This window comes from Dicentrarchus labrax, unplaced genomic scaffold, assembly GCF_905237075.1.
Source record: "Dicentrarchus labrax unplaced genomic scaffold, dlabrax2021, whole genome shotgun sequence".
Classification (NCBI taxonomy): domain Eukaryota; kingdom Metazoa; phylum Chordata; class Actinopteri; family Moronidae; genus Dicentrarchus; species Dicentrarchus labrax.
In genome coordinates, this window is record NW_026136704.1 from 3,012,365 (window position 1) to 3,038,881 (window position 26,517).

Consider the following 26,517-nt stretch of genomic DNA (forward strand, 5'->3'; position numbering starts at 1 on the left):
ACAGTTACCATAGAGCTTCCTCACAGCAGCCATTTTGATATGAAATAGCAGGGTAAACACAGATGTTACCAATGATACTAATGAAGGTTCTGTTCCATTCAGGTCAGACAGAGTCAGGGTACTGCTGTATGCATGTTGGCTCACTGAAAAGGCTCTACTACACTAAATGGAAAATAACCTTAATTAGTATCACTGGTAACACCTGTGTCTACCCTACTATTTTATGTCAAAATGGCTGCTAAAAGGAAGGTTGGAAGGCCTTCTAGATTTTAAGGAGTGTAAGAAAACATTGTTATTAACGTTATTTTAAGTTTAGATTTAAGATTTAAATACATCAGGGAAAACACTCAGAATTTGTCAAAAAAAGAAGCCTATTCAGTTGTTCTCTACTGTTATTGAATTTAATATAAAATATCCATAAAATCTGTCACGTCCATACAGTCTGTCCAGGGTTGTGGGGTTTACTCAGTGATAGAAAACGGGTCTCTTAAGGAAAAATGTTGAGAACCACTGCCTACTGCAATACATATCTGTGCTTTGATTAGAATTATCTTTAAATTAGTTTTTAATTGGTTATGAAACTAAACCTTTAAAATAGAAAAATGTCATAGTATTCTGCTGTTGACTGACAACCTGCCAAACACACATAAAATCTAAAATCAATTAACAAAAAGTTAGTTTTATTAAAAGATGTGTACTATTTGCTGAAACTTTAATTGTACCCTGACAGTAGTACATGAGACAAATAATCTGTGAAAAACAAGTTCCTCTGTCTCCTCCTAGTGGTTCTAATGGTATCTGGAAGAATACACCAGGCCAGGATGAAAACAACCAATCAGAGTCAAGAACAATTTAAATTTAATTGCTTTCTACTAGACAAGAGTGAAATATGATTCTAATTTCTTTTAGTGTTCAGTTTTGTGTATGCCATGTCTCTATGCACTGCCGTTAACACTGCTGGCAACTGCGGAACTTTCTGCAACCAGTTAGGGTCCACCCACAAAGTACATCATCACTGTTTACGCAAACAAAAGGTCTATTTGGACCTCAATTATTACCAGAGGCCCCCTGAATATCTAATAACCTAAATTTTGGGGTGATCTCAAATGTTTACTCACTTTATCTGTACTTTTTATGTATATTTATCTATACAGCAAGAAGCTCCTGGGTTTAAATGTTCCGCCATGCAGCTGAGGTGAATTGGAGACTCTAAGGGCCTGTACTGTAAGTGTGTCATTCTGTATGTGTAACCCATTTAGTAGTCTGACTCTTGCCCAATGCATGCTGGGATAGGCTTCAACCCCCAGTGACCCTGACCAGGATAAGCTGTTTAGAGAATGTATATTAGGGAGTGTGAATAGTGTATGATTTTACAATAATGCTACCAAGCCTTCTTCATGAGCAATAAAATGGATTACATATGTTTTATTATCAGTGTTATTTATCCTTTATTGCAATCAAGTCAAACTTTTTCATTCTGACAGGGAGTATTACAACACAATATCTTTACAAGTGACCAAAAATATATTTCACGACCTATTTTATATTTGGCAACTTATTGGTCTCTGCTAAAACAAATAACAATATATATTATTTAATTTATGTAAAAATACATTGTCAGTTTCCACAACAAATACCAAAGAAGGTTGTTTTGTTATATGACAGCTCGAACATGCTACAACTTAAATACGCTACTACAGAGTAAATAAAGGGCCAGATACATGAACTGCACTTAACAATAAACACTGTTGCGGTCAGGATTTCTCAGACTTTTTACCCTCTTGACTTTATTTCATTGTGCTGTATATTATTTCCTTTCTTTTCTTACTATACTTCTTTATTATCAATACAGTACCTCTGTATATCAACCCAATGGATCCCTGTCCCTTAGGCTGACAAACTCTGACATAGGCAGCAATCAGGTATAGGATAGAGCAGGTTGTGGACTAGGGTTGCAGTGGTATGAGATTTTTACAATATGATAACCGTCTCAGAAAATATCACTGTTCACAACAGCATTACACAATTATATCAGTTACAGTAACCCTTAAGGGAATTAGGAGATTTTATGCATTATTATAATTTTTTTAATAACACTAATACGGTAGAATTCAATACCGTAGATAAGCAAATGTACACTGTATGATAACCATCAATTTTCATAATACGGTATACCATAGTAGCGTTATACCACTACAACCCTATGGATATGCCATCTTCAAAAACATTTTTGGGTTTGCCATATTGTGGCACTGTCCTTCTAAAATGTAGTAACATTGCACACCAATTTCAAGAAAAGGAAAAAAAAACAGCACCCAGAGTGATGTATAGGCTTTCTCACATTCTCAGTAAATCATCCTCTACTTCGGGCTCAACCAGAGCTACTGCTGACTGTCTGTGATCCACTGCTATTTGAAAGGATGTTTTAAAATTAATTTTAAACAAATAGTTCAAAATCTTGGGAAAAAAACACTTTCTTAATATAGAGCTGGAGTCAGGACATGATTAGTCTAGCTTAGCATACAGACTGGAAGCAAGGGGGAACAGCTGGCCTGGCTCAGTCTGAATTTCAAGGATATACCTGCCAACGCGTCTGTAGGACTACGATTTTTTGTTTTAGGGGCGGTTACAAGCTGGACATTTTTTTTATTAACAATTATTTACCCATCTGCCCAGTGTCCCTGTTGGTCAGTCTGTGCTAACAGGTTTTGGATTTGATCTCACAGGCACTATGGTACAACTCACTGTGACAATAAGACCCTGTCTCTGTCTGTGTACAGTCACTGAACCCCACAGTTTCTGTACATAACTCCCCTAACCCCACAAAATGTGTTTTGTGGGGTTTTTGAGTGAGTTTTAGAGTTGTTGGTAGGTGTATTGTTTTTAGAGCCAGACTAGCTGTTACAGTCCTCTTTCTTTCTTAATGTTAAACACATAGCTGCATAGCAAAGCTACCGATATAAAACCTAGTGCATGCTGAGCTCTTGCTGTCTTTGTACAAACCACACATAGTCAAATTAGACTTGGCAGACAATAGAATGCTGCAAGAATCATGCCAAAAACCCAGAACCTTAGCATTAGCATCAACATTTTAGCCCCTCTAGTTCCCTCTCCTCACAGTCAATGGGGTTTTTGAATGGCCTAAAATAAGGTCTGTGGTTAATACAAGCTTAAAAGATTTTCATATAGTTTTTTTCCATGACATAAAATACTCCACCTGTGAATTTTGAAGCTTTTGTCTCTTAAAAAAGGTGGTTGCTAACAAATGGCTAAATGAGACTACAGAGGTTGTTGGTGACATTTCAGACAAACAGACTTATCACTAGTCTGCCCTTACAGCCTTATGTTTATACTTGCGTTCTTGCAAACTATTCTAACTCAAATTTTACAACTTGTACATTTAAATTACAAGATTTAATTACAAGTTGGAATGTTAGTGGTGGTGACACTGTAGTCATGCGACCGTAGTTTGTTGTGGAGTAGTTTGTTTATATCCTTAGCGTTAGCTGTTTACTTTTGGCGACTGCATCTACACTTCAAAACTCATAAAAGTGGTGTTCATTTGCAGAGATTATGTTGCTGATCAAAACATGTAAGTATCATAAACTTTGCAACACAGTTTATTTTTTGCAATAATCCAAAATCCGATGGAAAAATCCTATTGACTTTTTGTTGAAGGAACCAGGGCAATGCCAACTTCTGGGTTAGACTACAAAAATAGTCTGCTGCACTCTATATACTGAGCTATATGGCTCAGTGGCAGGGGTGGTTCAACGTAGAGTCTGTAGCACACCCCACCCTGTGCTTTTCATTATTGTAAAAAGAAGTTGAACAGATATCAGAGATTCCTGAGACTACATCATAAAGAAATATGCATGTCTCTTATCTTCCTCACTTGGAGATGTATTGAGTGGGCAGCTGGACTGACACCTTAGGGAGAAACTAACTGCATTTTGTAGTTGGTTCTGGTCTCAGTCTGTGTTGTTCTCTCACTAAGACCTGCTCCTTCAGGGAATTGCTACATGTCTTAGTTTGTGGCATGCTGTGACTGATAGTAATCCACAGCTGAATCCCTTTTCAAGGAAAGAATAAAGCCTGTACAGGTGATCAGTACATTGTAACAGACTGAGATAATCGGAATGGTCCAAATTCAGGCAAAACGCTTCATTATATATATATATATATATATATATATATATATATACACATCACTATATGTAGACAGTGGTCAGTGGTTCTGATGCTTTCAGTATTAAAATGTCAACTTTAAAGCGATACATAATGCTTACATAAGCTCAAATGGTAAAAGTTCTGAGTCACAGATGAGAACTGGAGTGGAAAGTGGGCAGATTAAGCACACAGTATGCATATGAATGACTGAGTGAGCACATTAATGGGGCACTCCATTGATTTTACACAGCAACATTAGTTTGGTACTATCCTATTAGCATGTGAAAACAGTTGTACAACATCTGAGGGTCTGGAGGGGGCTTTGTCAGCATGTGTTACAAACTGGGGCTGTGGAGATTTAACGATCCAGGCATTTACTAAGGAAGGAAGGTCTAATCAAAGTTGATATCAAGCATTGCTTTGTGGGATACTGTTTTTTCTGTTGTCCCTTGCAAGTCCCCACTCACTTGCTATGCATAAACGGTCCCAGGAGATTTCTAATATTGTTCTATTTCACATGGAACATAAGCTAAATTGATGTAAAATCTATTAGAATCCCTAGCTTATATTATACATTTGCATTGCATGCATTGCATGCTCATTAAACTACACCATACTAAAACTCACATGAAAACTTATCCACTGTCTAAATGCTGGGGTCATGAGAATTTAGATCCTAAAAATAGAATCACAAGCCAAGGTTGACGAACCCTGGTGTAAAAGGTAAGCATGCTTTAATGGAAGCAGTCTGCTCTTGCTAGGTTTAACATTTAGGGAAATACATTGATAAACTTTTTTTCTGAGAGTGAGATTGATACCAGTATCATGTCTGTTCTGTTTTTTCTGTCCATTAGTTTACATATGAATATAGACACAGGTGGCATTAAGCGGTTTCAAACCTTTCGGTACTCAACAGAAGGAAGCAGCACAGGGCCAAATTTATAGTTTCACAATGCCGGGCAAAGTCATGTCAGCCAGTTTATTTCTGTGTGCCACCATCAGCCTCTTTGGCTGATTGGACAAACGGTTAATGAGTTATGGCCAATTTCCTGCCAATCCAATCTTGATCATTTATAATAGAAATGTGTATTTCATTGTTGTTTTAAAAACCATGTTTATGTACGGATAAAACAAACAAGATACAACATTTTAGTGATCTTTAGATGCTAGGCTAGGCTAACCACATCCTGATCAATGTCAGATCAGAATCAAGATCAGTGGCCAAAGTTGCATAAGGCCACGCTATATGATGTTGATACTTCCTATTATTATACTATACTGATAGTTATTTAATTACTCATTGTAACAGTGTTAACAAGGTGAGAATGAAACATATGACACAAACCATGACTAAAGTGTAATGTGTAATTAAAAACGCTTAAACATACTGAAAACAGCTTCACTTAGCCTAAACAAGTTAACATTCTCTTAAGGTGAAAACTTCCAGTTCTTGTACAGACGAATACAAAGAAAACCATCCACAGAAATGCACAATAAATATGATATTTCCAGCAATTTGAGAAGTGGTGTTTTTGCCTTATTGTTTTCTGAATAACAGTTGCAGGAAGCCTGGTATGAATAAATAATGCCTGTGACGTGTTATCAACTTTCAAGAATTTTAGTGGCTATTCTTTCTATTTTAGTTAAAAAGTACCAAATACTGAGAGATGGTATTAGTTAAAATACAAGTGGAGCATGAAGGACTGTTATCTGCCTCCCATGGCCGGTCATGAGCAGAAGGTGGACTGCAGCTGTTTGAAGGCGGCTTGCCTCTGTTTTTTCTCCACTTCCTGTCTCTTGCGTTCTTCTTTTTCCTCTCGAATCTCAGCCTCGAACTTGCTGCCCTGAGACGCAGCCTGCATCTGGTGACACACAAAATGACAGTGTTCCTTCCCATCAACACAAATCATCTTTAAATCCCAAGTATAGCCCTGCATGGCTTCTAAGACTGGGCCTTACTCTGCTTGTTTGACTGATCCAGAATTGTAGGTGAATGCCTTTAACTTCATCTGGCATCTTTTGACAGTGCACACTACTGCTACACCTCCCCCTACCAGTCATATTATTATACACAGTCCTCGAGACGCCGGCCGAGGAGGTGGAGTAGCAGCCATATATAATTGAGGCCCTTTAATTCATCCTAATGGGTCAATGACTAGTAAACAGTGCAGCTAACTTTGCCGTCCTATTAGCTGACTCTGCCCTAAATGAGTGTTGGTGTTAGTGTTTATTGTCCCATCTCTAGTATGGGAGCTTTGGACCACAGGTGTTTTGAGCTCCCAGTCCGCTAGCAGCAGTTAGTGGTTAGCCTATAGCTACGTGAAAATGTACATCAGTAAACTTTGTAAATGAGAGTTGACGTACATAAGCCGCACGACATCAGTAGAAAAATAGAGTACCTTGGCTTCAAAGAAGTCTTTGGCCCCCATCACTCCCTCAGTGGAGACGTTGATCTCAGACAACCTGGCAAGAGCCAGCAAACCACTCTCCTCCTGCAACTCTCCAGCCGCTGCCCTCCGGAAGATCAGCAGGAACTGCAGGAAGATTGTTCAAACACACTAAGTTAAGAAGGTTACATTTCTCATTTCTTCTTCTAAACTGGAATGAAAGCTGAAAAACAGAGTGAACAAAGCAATCAACAAAGACAAACCAAAAACCCAAGTTAGTTTGTAATTATATGATTATATGCAAATTTAGTTGGATAATATCAACTGAAATATTAAAGGTATTCACCAATTCAGTTTATATTGTGCTGTAAGGGTTGCAGTGTCCCACTTTGTCCAGCTGGTAATCCAGCCTTGGACTCTTTTAAAGCCTACAAACTACTACATTCCATGGCAACAGCTGTGCATGTATATGCAGCACCTGGTAGTTCCTTAACAATATTTTGTTTTAATATGGATGTATGTAGTGTGTATTTAATAGGCTTTCCCTTGGCAAGTGTCAAAATGTCCCACTATTAGGGTTTAAACAAAATATTCATTTGTGAAACATCCCACTCAGGGTTTAGGTGTCCCTGTTATGTTGAATGACATTACAGTAAAATTGACGTTACATATGCAGTCGACTTTCACCTGTTTTCACAGATTAAAAGAGAAATTAATATTTGTTTTCATGAGATTTCTTTTTTTCACTTTCGGGGCTTGTTTAAATTATAAATAAATATCACATGAAGTCAATAACTGATAAGACATAGAGTGGGTATTTGCCCAGCTCTCTACTGAACATTTTATTACAGGTTGTCATTTGAACTTTTAGGGTGTAGAAAGCTGGGATCTAGTTTTTCCAATATGTATATTTTTCAAACCCTCTCACTTACATACAACCATTATTTGTCAAAAAGATCTAGTGTGATATCTTCAGTATATCTACAAATATAATTTCCAGTATGATTGCTTAAAAGGGGATCATAACATCTACTACAGGTGGTACTAAAGATGTCACGAGAACCGATACGTTGGTACCAAGTCGATCCCGAAGTTCTGAAAATGGATTAAATTCTTCCGAACCTGAAGGGGGAACCTCCTGTACAGTCTAGTGGCTGTCAAACATTCTCTGCAGAGAAACACAGACAGATGCTCTCTGTAAAGCAAGAGTGAAAAGCAATGAACACATCAGCTGGTGCCGGTGTCACTAGGGTACTCACTTTGTGAGTGAAGTAGTGAATTAAGTAATTAAGAAAGCATCTATTAGAAATAGAGAAATAATGTTGTTGTTTGTAAAGTTAAAATATTTTTAATAAAAGCAGTGTAAGTTGAAATACCGGGGATTTATTGTTATTGTTTTTTATGGTGGTATCAAATTGGTATCGAAAATCGTGAAAGTGGTCACTGGTATTGTTATGGACTACTACATTTTTGTTATTGTGACATGCCTAGGTATTACAGCCATTTGTAGTTGACTTATAACACACACACACACACACACACACACACACACACACACACACACACACAGTAGATACCATTTATGTCTCTTTTTTTATACTGGAATTTAGGAGTATTCATTACACACAGCTGCAAACATTAACATTTGAACATTATTTGTTGCATAAAAATCTAAAAATGAGCCACATTGATCATAAATGACAGTGTTTCCCACACACAGGGTTTAGTGGGGTTGCCTTTCTGGGTATATAATGTGAGTGACTGTGTTTTTATGCCCACGTATTAAAAGCGGAGGATAATGATGGACATACAGGGGCACGTCCAGACTGTTTTGGAGGGGATGACATAAGTGCAGCACTGATGCAGGGGTGGATGTGTCTCAGCTTTCTAGTCATTCCCAATTTATGCAATTCCAACAATGCTTATGAACCACAGTATGCAGAACACATTTATACCACATGCATGCAGTCTGCAAAAGGCAGACTCATGGGTACCGTAGAACAAATTTTCATTCAGATGTGTTAAGAGGTAAAGGGATCCGTTTGAAAATGGCCATGCCAGTTTTTCCATTACTAAACTAAATTTGGAGAGTTATTTAGCCCCTTTCAACATGATAGCATGATATGGTTCCAATGATACCAGTATCTTCACTCTAGCTATAAAACTGAGCCTCTGAAAGACAGTGCAGAGTGGAAGAATAAAAAATATTGGGGTGGTACATGGGGTGGTCAATCATATTTCAGGAGACAACCCTGTTGCCAAATCATGTAGCAGCATCACTAAAAGCCATAGTACAGAAAGATGACATGCCTATCCCCACTGAAGTCACACTCTCACCTCTCTGAAGCTCAGTTTGCCATCAAAGTCTTCATCCACCTCCTTGATCATGTTCTTGAGGCCCAGGTGGGTCTGTGGAGCTCCCAGCTTCTCCATCATCAGCTTAAGCTCCATCAGGTCGATGAAGCCGTCTTTACCGGTGTCATATCTACAAACCACAAAACCCACACTGCGTTAGGTCCCACTGGGCATGAACAGCTCACACAGCACAGTGTTAACTCATACATTGTAGGAGACACAGAAAATCAGTGTAGTGTTACATCACAGTGGTCATAGTCGGACTGGCCATCGTGTGCACGGCATGGGTGTTTAACCAGAATAATAGGTGGGACAGTCGCTCTATGAACCGCTTGAGCAGTCAATTGTAAGAAAAAAAACATAAGCGAGAGAGATGCTACTGATTAAGCACCGGCCCACATCCTCCTCCTCAACATCCTAAATAAAGTCCAATTAGTTGAGGTTTGGCAGCTGGAGCAGTAAGACAGAGAACACTAGGTAGATAAGCAAGATTTGGGTTTTGCTGTCAGCCTAGGTAGCTACATCTGGGGCCTTCGGAAAGTCAATGCCATTGTCACTGTCACTTTTCATTACATCAAATTTTAATTTAATCACAAAATTAAATGAAATCAGCCTGGATGAGACAAAAAGTTTGATGTGCTATAGTAAACTTTGCATGAATGGTTATGATAACTGACAAGTTAGTACTTAACATTAAAGAGGTCACAGGAACCGATACTTTGGTACCAAGTCAATGCAAAAATTCTGAAAAGGTTTTTTCTGCAATACTGTGGGAACCGGGAATGTTCTCCAGGTTGTGGATGGTACATCTGCAGTGACCAGAGTACCTTATTCCCCTTTTTAAAAATATTGTTCAGTAATCTTGTTTACATAAAGTGTGGGGAGTCTTAATAGCCTATTGCTTGAATAGCGTAGTTTTTGTTTTAGAATTTTTCCATGCAGTTACAGACTGTTGGATAAAAGAAGAAAGTGGTTGGTTGATTTTGGAATCCACCAGCCACAGTGGCAGGTGGACAAAAAAGTTATTTTCCAACCCCGGAGACAGCTGTTGGAGTAGAACATTTCCCCCGCCATCACTGTTTACATCAGTACAAAACAGCAGCTCTAGAATGTAAGACTTCCCCCCCTAACGCTCTCACCTCAGTCACAACTGCATGTGACTGTTTGAGATTCAAGCAGCCAGTCAGACAGCTGTTATCACCAACTGGATGAGCCAATGGCATAGCCCCTAGAGGCTTATGTCTGATAGGATGAGTAATTATAGAAGCTTTCAGCAGCTGTGTAGCCGTGTGTGTGAATACATACTGAAGTATCAGGCCTGCTGACCTCAGAGTGAGCCTAATCTGTTCAGGCCAGAAACCAACTCATTGTTTCATTCCAGTTCTTCAAAGGTGTGGGGGGGGGGCAGCCTCCGACACAATCAGAGGACTAGACACAGCGCGTTCAGGTAAAGGACGGAGAAGAGGAAAGGTGTAAAGTGAGAGAGGTGAGTTTGTAGCAAGTTAATTTGTAAGTAACTTAATATTATACATCATCCATCGTATGAATAAGTCAACCAATATTTGTTCTTGTGAAGTTGGAAGTTAATTATTCTGTGCTTTGAACAACAAGACTTGTGACTGTGTTGAAATAAATTAACTTAATTAAATGTTCACTCTTCTTGCTGGTTGTTCTGACTCATTCTGTGTCAATCATTACCACTTTTTCTGTAAGCATTTAACAGTCGTTAAAAATATATACATTGAAATAATTTTTAATATCTTACTATAAAATTTATATCATAAATGTTTGACGATCAGATGACTTGTGACTTTAACTAATGACTACTAGTTGACTAGGAAAATCTTTAGTCCGGAACAGCCCTAGTAAATTGTCTAATAGAACAATGGCAAAGTGTCAGGGACAACAAAACACTGAATTTGTATGTATGTATGTATGATTGTCAAAATTATAAAAAAAACAAAACTGTACAGACAGAGAATTGTATAAACATTCCTTAAACAGGAAATAATCTTCTCAAAATTCATCGAAATCCCTTGTTTTACAAAAACCTTTTGCAATTAATGAGTTCATTATTAGGGTTCATTGTACAGTTTTGAATATAATATGAAATATCCATAAAATACACCAATCAGCCATAACATTATGAGCACTGACCGGTGAAATTAATAACACTGATTACCTGGTTATCATGGCTCCTGTCAGTGGGTGGGATATATTAGGCAGCAAGTGAACATTGTGTCCTCAAAGTTGATGAGTTAGAAGCAAGAATGGGCAGCGTGAGGATTTGTGTGACTTTGACAAGGGCCAAATTGTGATGGCTAGACAACTTGGTCATAGCATCTCCAAAACTGCAGCTCTTGTGGGGTGTTCCTGGTGTGCAGAGGTCAGTACCTATCAAAAGTGGTCCAAGGAAGGAAAAGCGGAACCGGAGACAGGGTCATGGGTGGCCAAGGCTCATTGATGCACGTGGGGAGCGAAGGCTGGCCCGTGTGGTCCAACAGACAAGCTACTGTAGCTCAAACTGCTAAAAAAGTTAAAGCTGGTTCTGATAGAATGGTGTCAGAACACACAGTGCATCACAGTTTGTTGAAATGGGGCTGCATAACATTATGACCTCCAGGGTGCCCAGGTGTTCAGAATGTTAAGGCTAATCGATGTATGTCACTTAGTCAAGGGTCAACAGTTTAATAAATGATAGCAAATGGGTCCCTTAAGGAAGAAAAATGGGAACCTCTGCTATAAATGTTTGCTTTGCATACTTCAAGTCTGTCAGAAGACTACAATGCAATGTACAGTGAAAGTTATTGGTGTTTGTAATTGCCCTGCCTGTCCTTATGCTATTCCAATGTTAAAGGGGGACAAAATCCACAGTCCTTGTCTGTAAGTTTAAACTAAGCTGACATGAGGCCTCAGGAGTAGCTGTTAAATCAGGGTGCTATCTTACAAAGTTTTAATACAAAATGTATCCTTTCTGTTATTGTGCCTCCCCTGTGGCTCACCAAGGAAACACTTAGTGGGGTAACACAAAGAAGGAATTCTGCATTACAATGACTTTGGAAGATAATCACCAACTCAGACAGCATTTTAAACAGAATGAGGCCTGTGGATTTTCTTCCCTGTTACTTGAAATCAAGTCAGGAAAAGTTCCCTCAAAGCTAGTATGGAGAGGAGGAATGATTACAGCTCTTAACCCTTTCAACGTACAGGGGATTATGAGTATCATATTAAGATTCTTCATATGAACCTATCCTTTAAAAACACTGAGGAGCTATATTGTTGCAAGTCAGTTTGTGACACATAGCACAGAGGCACATGTGTGGGTGAAGACATGCAGAAACATGTAATTATGCTGAAAGAAGCCTTTTGTCCTACCTGCCCTGGGGACAGAGTGCAACACTGTTTATCACAGCAGATCACTGCTGTTTTCAGTATATATATACCCACTAGGGCTGGGCCATAAATCGATTTTATCGATTAATTCGAATTCGTAGTTAAACACGATTTATTTTTAGTTAAAATCGTTTTTCTCTTGAACTTCCACAACACCGGTGCTCCCTTTGGGCTCCCGTAGGTCAGAGTGCGCTGATCTCTCCCCCCGCCTCTCCACAGATAAACACAACACGGCAGCAAGCCAGGATGAGCTTACCTCAAAAAAGGCACCACGTCGTCGTTGTTTGGAACTGGTTTGGTTTTGTGGCGTCCGACAGCAAACAAACCACGACCCACTGCAAAGTTTGTTTGAAAGCTGTTGCAACCAAAGGTAGCAGTACGACCAATTTATTCCAGCACCTCAAGCAGAGGCATGCAGCCGAGTGGGAGAAATGTTGCTCTCTGCGAGATATACAGGACCGCAGCCCACAAGCACCCGCTTAAAAACAGTCTACAAAAAAATCGATTAAAATCGTAAATCGGGTTTGGTGTGAAACAATCAGAGATTTTATTTTTAAGCCATATCGCCCAGCCCTAATATACACCGAACAAAATTATAAATGCAACACTTTTGTTTTTGCCCCCATTCATCATGAGCTGAACTCAAAGATGTAAGACTTTCTCAATGTACACAAAAGGCCTATTTCTCTCAAATATTGTTCATAAATCTGTCAAAATCTGTGTTAGTGAGCACTTCTCCTTTGCCGAGATAATCCATCCACCTCACAGGTGTGGCATATCAAGATGCTGATCAGACATGAATGACTGATTTTTTTTTAAATTAACAAAAAGAAAAGTTAACACGTATCCCTGCAGTACTCTGAAAGTACTGTAGGGGTACATGTATGGCTATTTCAGAAACACTGTTGTATACAATATGATAAAATTCTGCACAAGCGAAAAAGTAATGTTGGTGTTACAAACTGATCTCACCCTAAATGACACACGAAAGAAGAACCATAAGCAGTTCCACACGGCAGGGTTTACAGAATTTAATTTACCGGATCAGTAGAACTAGTACTAGTGGTAGTTTGGATAAATTGCATCCCTACTGAAGATGAGGTTATCAGCTAGGTGATGAGCTATCTCTTCCTCGTCTGGCTTTCTGTGCCGCATGCAGATATTTGGATCTGGATCATCATCCCCCAGGAGATTAAGCGTCTCCCTCTCTCCCTAGTTTGCATTCTGTCGTTTCTCTCTCTCCCTCCATGTGTGAATGTTGTGCGTGACTCTTCTGTGTTGGTGTGGCCTGACCTCTTTCCAGGTCTCCACAGTGGAGAGGAGGTCATGTGGCTCACCTATTTGCAACACCTGAAGTTGCTCAAAGGATACATTTTTCACAATCTACATGTCATAATTTGTATATATATATATATTTTTTTTTTTTTTGTCTATTTGTACGTCTTTCCTGTCCATTCTGGGAGAGAGATCCCTCTTCTGTTGCCCTTATTGAAGTTTCTTCCATTTTTTACACAGTTAAAGTTTTAAGGGCAAGTTTTTCCTTATCTAAACCGAGAACAAGAACAGAGGATGTTGTATGCTGTACAGATTGTAAAATCCCTGAGGCAAAATGTGATTTGTGATTTTAAATTATATAAATAAAATTGGCATTGACATCAACTAATTATTATAATTAATTGTAACCAGGTTCACAATTAACCCTTCATTTTTGTTATGGACTGATTATTGATGAGAGTCCCGCCCTGAACACATCTACATGACAATATTCAGATATAGTGAGAGCGCCACCTAGTGGCAACAGGAAATATCCGGTTTTATAATTTCATGTTCTACTCCTAGCAGGATGATCAGATCCAGCTGAAATTTACTTATAAAATGCAAAACTCATTGTTTATGGTATGTGATGAATGTGGTAAGTGGGCGTGTCTGTGGCATGGCGTGAAATTTTTCTACAACACATGTACAACATATTATTATTATTATTATTATTATATACTGTTATTAACAATAACACTACCATCATATCATCAGTACTATTGCCACCATCTTGCAACTACAACTTCTTTGCACCTTGCCTACCTATTATCTTTTTTATCTTTTCTAAGTATTTTATTCTATTGTTGTATTTTATTCTATTGTATTTCATTGTAGTTAAATGTACCTGGCTGCTATGACGACCCAATTTCCCTTCAGGGATCAATAAAGTTTATCTATCTATCTATCCATCTATCAAAACACAAGTTTGCTATAACTTGAGTTTACATTGTCCATTGGGCTTAAAACTTCACTTGTCTGATAAGAGTCCCGCCCTGAAAACATCTATGTGATAATATTCAGATATAGTGAGAGCGCCGCCTACTGGCAACAGGAAGTAAGCGCAGCGTTCGATCTGATTTACGTGAAATTTTCATGTTGTGGTCCGCACGTGTTACGACGTTACGTGACGCGGCTGCTACTAGTTACTATTATTACTATTGTCACTGCTCGTTGTCCCCCATCATTGCTGCTGTCGTCGTCGTCATCTTCTTCATGTTCATCATCTGTCTGTCTCTGTCTCTGTCTCTGTCTCTCTCTCACCCCAACTGGTCAAGGCAGACGACCACTCACCTATAGCCGAAGGGTCTGTCCTAAGTTTCTGCCTCTTAACAGGCAGTTTTTCCTTGCCCCCGTCGCCAAGTGCTTGCTCATGGTGGTACTGTTGGGTCTCTGTAAATAATGTTATAAGGAGTTCGGTCTAGACCTGCCCTATTTGAAAAGTGTCCTGAGATAACTTCTGTTATGAATTGGCGCTATACAAATAACATTGAATTGAATTGAATTGAATTGAATTATTCCAAGGGGGGGGGGCTTCCTCTCCAGTCACAGCATTTCAGTCCTGGGAACACAAAGGCACCCATGGACTAGTTTGGCGCTTCTTTGTGGGAACACAGGAATTCCAGGGGCACGCTAAAGCAGGGTTTTTCCCTGCTGCCGTCTGAGCATGAGCAGAGCAGGCGTTGTTGTCAGGGACACACAACAATGCTCATTGCCAAACACAGTTATATTATGCCCTGACCTTAATTTGCTACATTTATGTTTTGTTCTCGTTTTTGCTTCATGGTTTTATATAACTTAGTACAAAGTTCAAGTACAAGTTGTAACAAAAGGAACAGGTCCTTGGAGAAAGACACAACTATCTCTGTGGTTCAGCATGTCTTTGCCAATGTGTGTTAGCCAGGGCAGGGATGTCAACAGCAGCTGGCTGTTAATTGCTCTCCACAAAAGGACCAACCACTGTTGTCTTGGTGCCCCACTCTCTGCCTGTTTAGTTTTTTTCTTTCCCCGCCCTTCAAACTATGTGTTTGTGTCTGAAACACAGTTGTTCAGACTAATCGGCATCCTATGACGAACTACTGGCAGCTATGGCATGAGCTATGGGCGTGAATTAACACTTGGTGTATGACGATGTGTGTGAGTTGTTGACGATGTGACTGGTTGGTTTAAAACAACAATGCCGACTGAGGTTAGCGTAGATGCTGTTAGCATCAGTTATATGCAATGCCTTAATTGGACCAAAAAAGGTGCTAGTACCATAATTCAGCACAATCCTAACCCTAAACCCATAACCGTAATCCATATTCATTTGGCATTTTTTAACAAAGACATTTTCAGTGCTGTTTTCTTAGCATTATGATAGTTGTGTTTACACAGAGACACAGTTACGCAGGCATTTAGGAGTACCTCACCAGCATTGCTCTACGCAGGGTTTTTAGAAATAATGAGGTCCAAAAACTGAACTTGCAAGAGGGATTTTAGGGCATGCATTAAAGCATTAAAGTAGTTATTTTTAGGTAACTGTTTCACAACTTTTATTATTTATTGATATCTCTCTTGAAGGTTACGGCCATGCTCAACAGAAGTGGTGGTACTCAATTAGAAGTAATGGTACTCATGTGGACAAAACTCAGAAGTGCCAGTACTCAGTACTGGTGAGCCCATTTCAGACACTGTATTATCAAAGCTGGGGGGTATTTCTTCATTGAAAAAAGAGCAAAAAAATGGCACTGAAGCCTTTTCTCCATGTAAAAGATGTTTTCTCTCCTCTTCCAACTGACTTCAATAAGAGTTTGACTACGTTATATGGTTTGTTGATAGACAGATGGTTCATCTAGAGTATTTTTTTGAAAGTTCCTACACTTTTCCTAACAGTTTCCAAGGACGACTTCCTACATGCTTCTGTGTAACAAACAATCTGCTGCAGTCAGGTAGGAAAGGAGGAAAAATTCTCAATTCTAAATGATAAATACAAAGTCTCTCTATATAGTTGTCATAATGAACCTGCAGAATTATTTTTTGATTTTTGACACTTAAAATTTTTACCAGCAATGGCATTTCTCCATCACACTTTTTTTGTTACCCGAGACTACCTTAGTTAGGGCAATGGCATCAATAACGTTTGTAATTCTAGAACTGAAATTATCTACAAGATCATAGACTGAGATCTGAGCAGTAGTGACATGCAAATAACTTCCAAAATGACCAAATTAGTTTAACATCTGCAGACTAATTTGTGGAAGAGAAATCCTGAGTGAATAATTCACTCATGTTTTCAGTAGCATACTATTTACTGATTACCTCTGATTGGACATTTGTGTTCTTTAGTGCTGTTTTACTGGGGGTCGTCAACATGAATGTAAGAATAACTGACAATAATTACACAGTCAAAGTCAATGCAGATGATAGACAGAAGTTCAGCCATTTAAGAAGTTGAACGGTCTTTAGGTGGAAACCTGATATCAACATTATTTATAAAAAAGCAAATTTCCCATAAGCCATCTGTTTACACAATTTGTTAGGGTTGACACATTAAGAACTTATCTTTGTTATCTTGGTCTAGCAATCAAGCAATCAAGATTCTGCTTGATAATTAAATCCTTAATTGAAATGATTTGCCTGCCAAAGGCATGTGTAATAAGAGGCGCTGTAAATCACCTCGGTACTGTATTCACTGTTGTCAAACTGGCCTCCATCAGTCTCAGAGGCTGGGTTCGATCTGTGTTCACTGTTTTTGCTGATGCCCAGGATGCTTGCTCTCATCAATGGACTACGAGCACAGGTCTATCACAATAATTATGTTATGGACTTATCATAAAAAATAGAACATGTTATTAGTGCCTGTCACGATATTAACTTTTCCATCATGATGCCAAAAGAAACAGCAAGGTTGTCACTACCATCATTATATTCCTGTTAAAGGAAGAAAATTTCATTTTTGGAATAATCGTGAATATCCTCTCAAGTGACATGTAAAAGCTGTCTAGCTCACTACTGTACAGTCCTTTATTGATTTCCTAATTTATTTTGAACAAGGGGGAGCCCACATCTTTCATCAGTTATTCCAAAATCCAAAGGCTTTCACCATGGCTGAAGGCTCAGCTTCCCCGTTGTATGGACCACAAAAAAAGCTATTGAGATAGAGAGATGATGTTTCTATCTGTCCTATTTGTGATGCAATTTATTTCTCAACAAATGTGAGGTCGGTAGAGGAAGTTTTTGTGGCATTTTAAGAATTCTAAGTATTTTTTGATTATTATCGCAATAATATCTGGAATCACAATTATTTTGGGCAGGATAGTCGTGAATTTTTATTTATTTTTAAATACATTTTTGTTTATTTTTAATCTCTGTTTACCATCAGCCTGTAAACAACGCCATGTTTGCCATCAGAAACGTTCTCCACCTTGGCTTCAGGTATATATGCCTGAGCTTTTGGCACAAGGGAACTCACTTTCTCTGCTCGTATTCTTCTCCATCTCCCCCATTGTGACCCACTCAGTTCGGCTCAGCTCACAGAGCTCTGTGCTGCAGTACAAAAAGTATCACACCAAACCAACACGTTGTAGATTCAGTCAGAATAGACGGGAAAATCTGGAAATACTCAAAACTTGCTCTTAATAATTCAAAATTCTTACTCTATTACAGTTTGATAAACGGAAATATGCCTTTAAGCCAAAGCTCTCAAATGAGGAAAACTGGGTCACCAGGCAGTGGATGCCCCATGGGAATGTGGACTGTGTGAATGGGATCAGCACAGCAAAAGGAGTGAGACTAAAGAGATTTGAGACAGGGGTAACTGGACCTTCTACTTGTCAAACAAGACTGGGGGTTAGAAAGGAGGGTGGAACAACACTGCCTACTGCTTATTCATGGCCACCTGCTACAACGCCAGGCTCTCTAGATTCTCCATCTGGGGAAAATCTAGTGAAAATCCAACCAATGAGGGCAGTCTAGGAAAAGGCAGTCCCCATCATCTGACTAACCACCAACCCAAACCTAATGGGGCAAAGGTTGAGATCTGAATAATAGTGACATGCAAATCACTTCCAAAATTACCAAATTAGTTTAACATCTGCAGACTAATTTGTGGAAGAGAAATCCTGAGTGAATAATTCACTCGTGTTTTCAGTAGCATACTATTTACTGATTAAACAACACCATTTTTGCCATCAGAAACACTCTCCACCTTGGCTTCAGGTATATATGCCTGAGCTTTTGGCACAAGGGAACTCACTTTCTCTGCTCGTATTCTTCTCCATCTCCCTCATTGTGACTCACTCAGTTTGGCTCAGCTCACAGAGCTCTGTGCTGCAGTACAAAACGTATCACACCAAACCAACACGTTGTAGATTCAAAATAAGGGGTAAAAGACACTTCTATGTCACAATGAACTATCAACATAAACAGTCAGTCAGAATAGACGAGAAAATCTGGAAATACTCAAAACTTGCTCTTAATAATTCAAAATTCTTACTCTATTACAGCTTGATAAACGGAAATATGCCTTTAAGCCAAAGCTCTCAGATGAGGAAAACTGGGTCACCAGGCAGTGGATGCCCCATGGGAATGTGGACTGTGTGAATGGGATCAGCACAGCAAAAGGAGTGAGACTAAAGAGATTTGAGACAGGGGTAACTGGACCTTCTACTTGTCAAACAAGACTGGAGGTTAGAAAGGAGGGTGGAACAACACTGCCTACTGCTTATTCATGGCCGCCTGCTACAACCCCAGGCTCTCTAGACTCTCCATCTGGGGAAAATCTAGTGAAAATCCAACCAATGAGGGCAGGCTCAGGAAAAGGCAGTCCCCATCATCTGACTAACCACCAACCCAAACCTAATGGGGCAAACGTCAAAGGACAAGAAAGTTGAGGGGCAGAGGAATCTCAAGTACAGAGTCTGCTGAATGAGCACTATCTGAGGAATTCTCACACAAGCCAATCAGATCTTTTTTACTTTGTGAAATAAATTGTTGATGTACCTGTACAGATAGCAGATGGAAAACATTAAGCTTATATGCTACATTATGCTAGAGTAAAAACAGGATATTTTGACAAGACTAAGATGAAGATTCCATGTATGATTACAATAAACTGAAGACCCTTTCAACTATTACAGCAGAATTTATGGTTTCACAATTACAGCAATGTCATGTGTAGATTACATGGTTTACTTCACCACACAAACAATATTTCTAGAATTCTCCATAACAATTTTTTTCCAGAAAAAGAGAAAATCAGACCGTCCAAAAGACAAGCCAAAAAGGAGCTATCAGCTCAGATCAGATTAAGCTGGATGAGGTGGTAAAGCAGCGTGGGGATCATGGGAGTTGTTGTCTTCACCACCATTGCCGTCATTGCAGTCAGCTTCTCCAGTTAAGATTCCTTCAGTGTTCATGGTTCAGGAGGTTTCTAATTGGTTTTCTACCAATTATCCACAGAGGTCTCCTCCTCTCCAAAACAAACAGACCTGCTGATTAAAACCACTAAAAACACTGAATAAAGCAGTTCCACCTTAAAAATAATAGCTAATGTCGCTAACATCTGATAAGTCAACTAACTGTAATAACTATTTCATGTCAAAATGACAAGGTCAAGGACAAGGAAAAAGGTCTATTAGATGAGCCTGACCTCTGCCTGCACTGAAACTTTCCCTCAGAAAGGGTGTTTTGAAGCAGCTTTATTTTCTCATCACAAATACGTAAACGAAATAATTCAAAGCACAAACTATTCCTATATATTGGTTAATGCTATGCTAATCAGCCACAAGTTGATTAATTAATTAGTTGACTAATGTATGTAAAATTGCCAGACTTTTGAAACGAGCCACAACTTAAAGGCGGGGTTCCCACTCTTTTCATTTTCCAGGACATTTTCTAGGAGTTTTTATTAACAATACAGTTTTATAATTTACTGATAGGTCCAGTATTGAAACAGCTAACCCCGATTTTATTCCTCTTTTTTTTTTAATAATCAGATTTTATTTTATTTTCTGAATTTACATAACAATGCATTTACAGTCATGTGAAAAAATTAAAAGACACCCCATTGAATATTCAGTTATTCATTAAGAAATGTTCACATATCGATGTCTAATCTTGTTTTTATTTATTTCTGGAAAAGAAAGTGATCTAATTGCAGGTAAACAGCAAAAAATAACATTGTTTTACTCATTAAAACAAAAGACATCAACATAACTGCATATTCTAACTGAGGAAAAAGTTAGGACACCCTACCCCCTAATACCTAGTGTTACCCCCTTTGGCTGAAATAACTTCAGTGAGACGCTTCTTGTAACCCTCTACCAGTCTCTGAGATCGGTCTGAGGAAGGTTTGCCCCACTTCTCAATGCAGAATGCTTTAACATGTGTGATGTTTGAGGGGTTTCTTGCATGTACAGCCCGTTTCAAGTCACCCCACAGCATCTCAATGGGATTAAGATCTGGGCTTTGACTGGGCCATTCCAGGACTCTCCATTTCTTAGTTTTCAGCCAGTCCTTGGTGGATTTACTGGTATGTTTAGGGTCATGTTGCAGGGTCCAGTTCTGCTTCAGCTTTAATTTCCTTACAGATGGTCTCACATGTTGCTCAAGCACCCTCTGATACACTGTAGAATTCATGATGGATTCTATGATGGTGAGCTGGCCAGGTCCTGCTGCAGCAAAGCATCCCCAAACCATGACACTTCCACCTCCATGCTTCACAGTTGGTATGAGGTTCTTTTCCTGGAACGCTGTAATTGGTGGGTGCCAAACATGTTCTCTGTTCTGGTTTCCAAATAATACAATTTTAGACTCATCTGTCCAAAGAACATTATTCCAGAAGTCCTGTTCTTTGTCTACGTTCTCTGTGGCAAACTTCAGTCTGGCCTTAATGTTTCTCTTGGAGAGTAAAGGTTTCCTCCTTGCACACCTCCCGTGTAAATTAAACTTGTGCAGTCTCTGTCTGATTGTTGAGGCATGCACTTGGACGCAACTCGCTTGGACGGCCAGACCTGGGCATGTTGGCAGTTGTTTTGAATGTCCTCTACTTGTACACTATTTTCCGGACAGTGGAATGGCTGATTTCAAACTCTTTTGAGATCTTTTTAAATCCCTTACCAGACTCATAAGCTGCAACAATCTTCTTTCTGAAGGCCTCAGACAGGTCTTTCAATCTCACCATGGTGTTCACTCTCACGTCAACAGTCAGGAGCAAACCAAACTGAATGTCTGAGGTTTAAATAGGGCAAGCCTCCTTCAAAATGCTGAGTAACAATGTTCTAATCATGTGCACCTGATGTGATACACCTGTGTGTGATTTCAGCCATTTTAAGTGGGAAAAAATGTGGGGGTGTCCTTATTTATTCCTCACCAGAAATTTATTTTATTACATTTTACAGAAAGTTTTAAAAAGTATTTTCTTCAGTTTTACTTGTTTAGTTATATAACTTGAATCTCTCAGTATTGTTAAAATTCATATTAAATATCCATGTGTCTAAATATGTTAAAAAACACATATGTTTTCATAGGGTGTCCTAATGTTTTCACATCACTGTAAGCATACATCATTAAGTAGTGGTCTGAGCTAGAGGAGAAAATGAATAAGCAAAATTCAAATAAAGTAGAAAATGAAAATAAAAGAATAAAACAAGTTTTTTTTAAAAAGGGGAAAAGGGGGGGAACAACAACCTATCAACAAAACAAGAAATATGTGTCCTTGTGTACCTATTAAGAAATATTTCTTATCACCGGTCTGCTCAGTCTGGCACCTTCTAAGCCATTGTTTCCCCTCTGGATAATTTCAATTAGATCCTTAGGCAGGTAATCTATTAGAGGCTGCCATATGTCCATAAAAGTGTTGTCATTTCCTTTTAATTTGGCACTTAGTCTTTCCATAGGAAAAATTCTAAAAATGTATTTGTACCACTGAGTTACAGTGGGAGGTTTTATTCCTCATTTTTTAATGATGCAGGATTAATAATGAAGTGAACCAGGTTTGTAACAGATAGGTGGTCAGCATTCCTGACACTCCATACTAGCTAGACGTTTTTCTGCAGAGTCTCTAGTGGTTTGGCTACAGTTTCCTACATTCTTTCTCTAACCTAGGTAAGTAAGCAATCTGAGTGAGGGGCTAAAATACTATTAAAATTTTCCAGGAAACAGATTATTTTCAGCATATTTGGTCATTTTAATCAATTTCGTTTTGGTGACTGGAAGACATGTCTGTGACCTTCACAGTTTAACTATTTCTTTTTCTAGAGTCATTCATTGTTTAGCATAATGTAGATGTTTTTTGTAAACAGGCTACCTGATATTATATACAATATTTTACCTTTCAAAAAGGTCAACATTTAGGAGGATCTATTGTCAGAAATGGAATATAATATGCATAGATATGTTTTCGTTAGTGTATAATCACCTGAAAATAAGAATTGTTTTGTTTTTGTTATCTTAGAATGAGCCATTTATGTCTACAGAGGGAGCGGGTCCTCTTCTACAAAGTCTGCCATGTTGAACTGCCATGTTTCTACAGTAGCCCAGAATGGACAAACCAAACACTGGCTCTAGATAAGCCCTTTCACGTTTTTCTCAGGAGATAGAGCAGGTTGTCCACTAGTCAGAAGGTTGGCGGTTCAATGCCCAGCTCCTGCTGCTGCATGTCGAAGTGTCCTTAAGCAAGTCTGCTGTGCATCAGTGTGTGACTGTAAGTGAGTTTCTGTTTATTAGAAATGTTTGCCATCACTGTATGAATGTGGAATGTAGTGTAAAAACATTTTGAGTGGTCTGAAGACTAGAAAGGCACCATACAAGTTCAATCCATTATCATTTAATTAAGATGAGATATTAAGATTCATTTTAATCTAAATTTAGGAAAACTGTCCACAGTATGCATACAGCCTGAGCAAACATCCATCCCTGTAATATCCAACATTATGCTCTCAGTTTATATTCACAACACTGTTATCTATCTAGTTGAATCACAAAAAACTACAGTGTTTTTGTTAATCAATAAAATATCACAAAAAATATTATCGCATTACAATTTTTCCTGCACCCCTAGTAGAAACATGGCGGTTCAGCATGATGGACTGGATAGAAGAGGACCCACTCCTTCTGTAGATAAAAATAGCTAATTCTAAAAGGTAACAAAAACACAATTCTTCAGGTAATTATACATTAATAAAAACATACCTATTCATATTATATTCCATTTCTGCCAATTGATTGGAAAAACACAAACAAATAGACTACACCTGTGTGACATGTCAGAGTCTAATGGGTCGACCCTGGCTGCTTCAGCTGTACCAGGACAGCTCACTCACAGGTCCCTCCTCTGATCACGACACAACACTATATGGACAGAATGTACTGCAAGGAGGACAGAATGCCAGCTAATAGTGCGGAGGGCCTGCAGTGAGCAGTGATGAGTCAGTTTTAATCAGTCACTCACTGACAGCCAGCGCTTCCACCTGGAGGCTCACGTCAGCAGCAGCAGCAGCAGCTTAATCTCATCATAAGCTTCCACTGCTGCGTGTTCATTCACGGCCAATCCCCGCCACTAGCCTACAAGTAAACATGTCGGACCTGTGCTACATGTGTACATGGACACAAAAGAAAGCACCAGCCTTACCGTTTGAACATCGTTTCCATGTCCTTAATCTGTTTGCGGGAGAACTCCTTGAACTCAGTGTAGGGGTTGAAGACGCGGGTCGGTCGCGGGGCAGCGTTGCCCTCATTGATGTCCAGCCTGCGAGTGAGTTTGGCAGACAGCTCAGAGGACGAGTCGCCGCAGGCTTCCTCAGGCTCCTGTGGTGGCGGTTTGGGTCGGACCGGGCTCCGTTCAGGCTCCGGTCTCGGCTCAGCCTCCTGCGCGGCGACCAGCCGCGACTGCAGCTTCCTAGCTAGCTCGTCGGATGCCATGCCGAGGATGCAACGCTGCTTACTGAGGCTGTCGGAGAGAATGGAGCCGGACAACCGCTTTGAGTACCACTGTCAAACTGCATGCGACCCGCCGACGGTACCGCGAACCGGGCTTCCGGTCGCAGATTTTCAAAATAAAGAGTGTCTCTACAAATGTATAGTACTGCTCAAAAACAAAACTCTGAGGGTTCCAAATAAAAAAATGTTTGCCGCCACGTCTGTAGTTTAATTTTCAGTGCCTATCTTTTGCATCAAAACAGTTTAGAAATGCATACGTGTTTCCCCTTTTTCTGTTTAAAAAAAAGAAAATCAGCTAAATGTTGGCTTGAGATAAACCTCATCCAGACGAGGGCGGTAATGCTCTATAAATGGGTCAACTGAAAAGGTCCAGTGTGTACATTTAGGAGGATCTATAGGCAGAAATGGAATTCAATATTCCTAACTATGTATAACTATAAGTGCAGTGGTTCTCAAACTTTTTCATTAATGTACCCCACATTTTTGGTCACTAATTTTTTTATATAAATAGTTACAATTAACAAAAAACACTTAAAGCTACAGTAGGTAATTTTTATATAAATAATTTACAGCATCATATTTGATGAAATTTTCACAACATCCTGACAATAGTACATGATAATCTGTGAAAAAGTTCCACTAGTGGAGGAATTTGCAAGAATCCTTGAACGAAAGCAATTAATCTGACCCAAGAAAGACGGTGGGTCGGTGTCTTGAAGATGGTTGAATGTGTTGATTGATTCCTATCCTGTCTGTTAGACCCCATCCTAACTAGGCTGCTTAAAGAAGTCGTACCCTTAATTGCTACCAAGCTCCTCTCCTGTGGAACCAGCTTCCAGTTTTGGTTCGGGAGGCAGACACCCTCTCCACATTCAAGAGTAGGCTTAAGACGTTCCTCTTTGATAAAGCTTATAGTTAGGGCTGGATCAGGTGAGTCCTGAACTATCCCTTAGTTATGCCGTTATAGGCCTAGACTGCCGGGGATTTCCCATGATGCACTGAGCTCCTCTAATCCTCTCTCTCTCTTTCTGCACTCATTCATGTTCCATTATTGCATGTTACTAACTTCACTTCTTCCCCGGAGTTCTTGTGCTTTCTCGTCTCACAGGTTCTTGTCAATCCTGGTGGAGCCTCCTGCCATGGTCCTGCTAGATTGCCATTGCGAATACTGTTTTTGCTGTGCACCTGTCTGTCTGTCTCTCTCTCTCTCTCTCTCTCTGTCTCTCTCTCTCTCACCCCAACTGGTCAAGACAGACGACCACCCACCTAGAGCCGAAGGATCTGTCCTAGGTTTCTGCCTTTTAACAGGCAGTTTTTCCTTGCCCTTGTTGCCAAGTGCTTGCTCATGGTGGTACTGTTGGGTCTCTGTAAATAATGTTATAAGGAGTTCGGTCTAGACCTGCTCTATTTGAAAAGTGTCCTGAGATAACTTCTGTTATGAATTGGCGCTATATAAATAAAATTGAATTGAATTGAATTGAATTGGTGGGACCATGGGTGCACTCCTGCATGGGTGTTCATGATTATTTCAAGTCAGGAACTATCAAAGACCTTCTCTACTTTGTTTTGAATGTCAAAGATATGGAATATATCTGCAGGTATAATGTGTACAATATTCCATATCCCAGATATGGGCCGGCTCTAGGCATAGGCGATATAGGCAGTTGCCTAGAGCGCCATCTGCTATGCCAGTCATCCTCGAGGGAGAAAAGAAAAAGAAACAATAGTAATTTTCGATGCCCATTGGCGCCCTCCCTTCGTGTTCTGTCTTCAATCTTGTCGATAGTGCTGCAGACTCACTACGATCAACATTAGATTCTATCGCTCCTATATAAAGGAAATTATTAAAACATAGGAAACTAGCACCGTGGTACAACCACCAAACCCGCCAGTTAAAGCAAATAGCTCGGAAATCTGAAAGGAAATGGCGCTCTTCCAAATTATCAGAATATCGCTCAAATTGGCAAAATAATCTTAA

At 39.4% G+C, this 26,517-nt stretch overlaps 1 protein-coding gene across 2 annotated transcripts; it reads right to left on the reverse strand.

Moving 5' to 3' along the window:
- Window positions 1–1,423: 1,423 nt before the first annotated feature.
- efhd1 (EF-hand domain family, member D1) lies at window positions 1,424–24,612 on the reverse strand. Of its 2 annotated transcripts, none has more exons than XM_051398046.1 (4): window positions 24,232–24,612; window positions 8,895–9,042; window positions 6,570–6,704; window positions 1,424–6,032 (listed from the first exon to the last, which is right to left on the reverse strand). In XM_051398046.1, exons 1-4 carry the CDS (start codon window positions 24,519–24,521, stop codon window positions 5,898–5,900), a joined length of 708 nt encoding a protein of 235 aa, XP_051254006.1. In that variant the 5' UTR covers window positions 24,522–24,612; the 3' UTR covers window positions 1,424–5,897. The 2 variants fall into 2 exon arrangements, with proteins under 2 accessions (XP_051254006.1, XP_051254007.1); XM_051398047.1 differs by lacking the exon at window positions 24,232–24,612 and adding an exon at window positions 12,562–12,787.
- Window positions 24,613–26,517: the final 1,905 nt, after the last annotated feature.

What these genes read in the sequence shown, in the direction of transcription:
- efhd1 (XM_051398046.1), bottom strand. Translation starts at nt 24,521, where the DNA reads ATGGCATCCGACGAGCTAGCTAGGAAGCTGCAGTCGCGGCTGGTCGCC. An exon ending in GCAAACTGAGCTTCAGAGAG is followed by an intron (nt 6,705 to 8,894) that starts GTGAGAGTGTGA and finishes ATCTTCCTGCAG; the next exon opens with TTCCTGCTGATCTTCCGGAG. An exon ending in AAGACTTCTTTGAAGCCAAG is followed by an intron (nt 6,033 to 6,569) that starts GTACTCTATTTT and finishes GTGTGTCACCAG; the next exon opens with ATGCAGGCTGCGTCTCAGGG.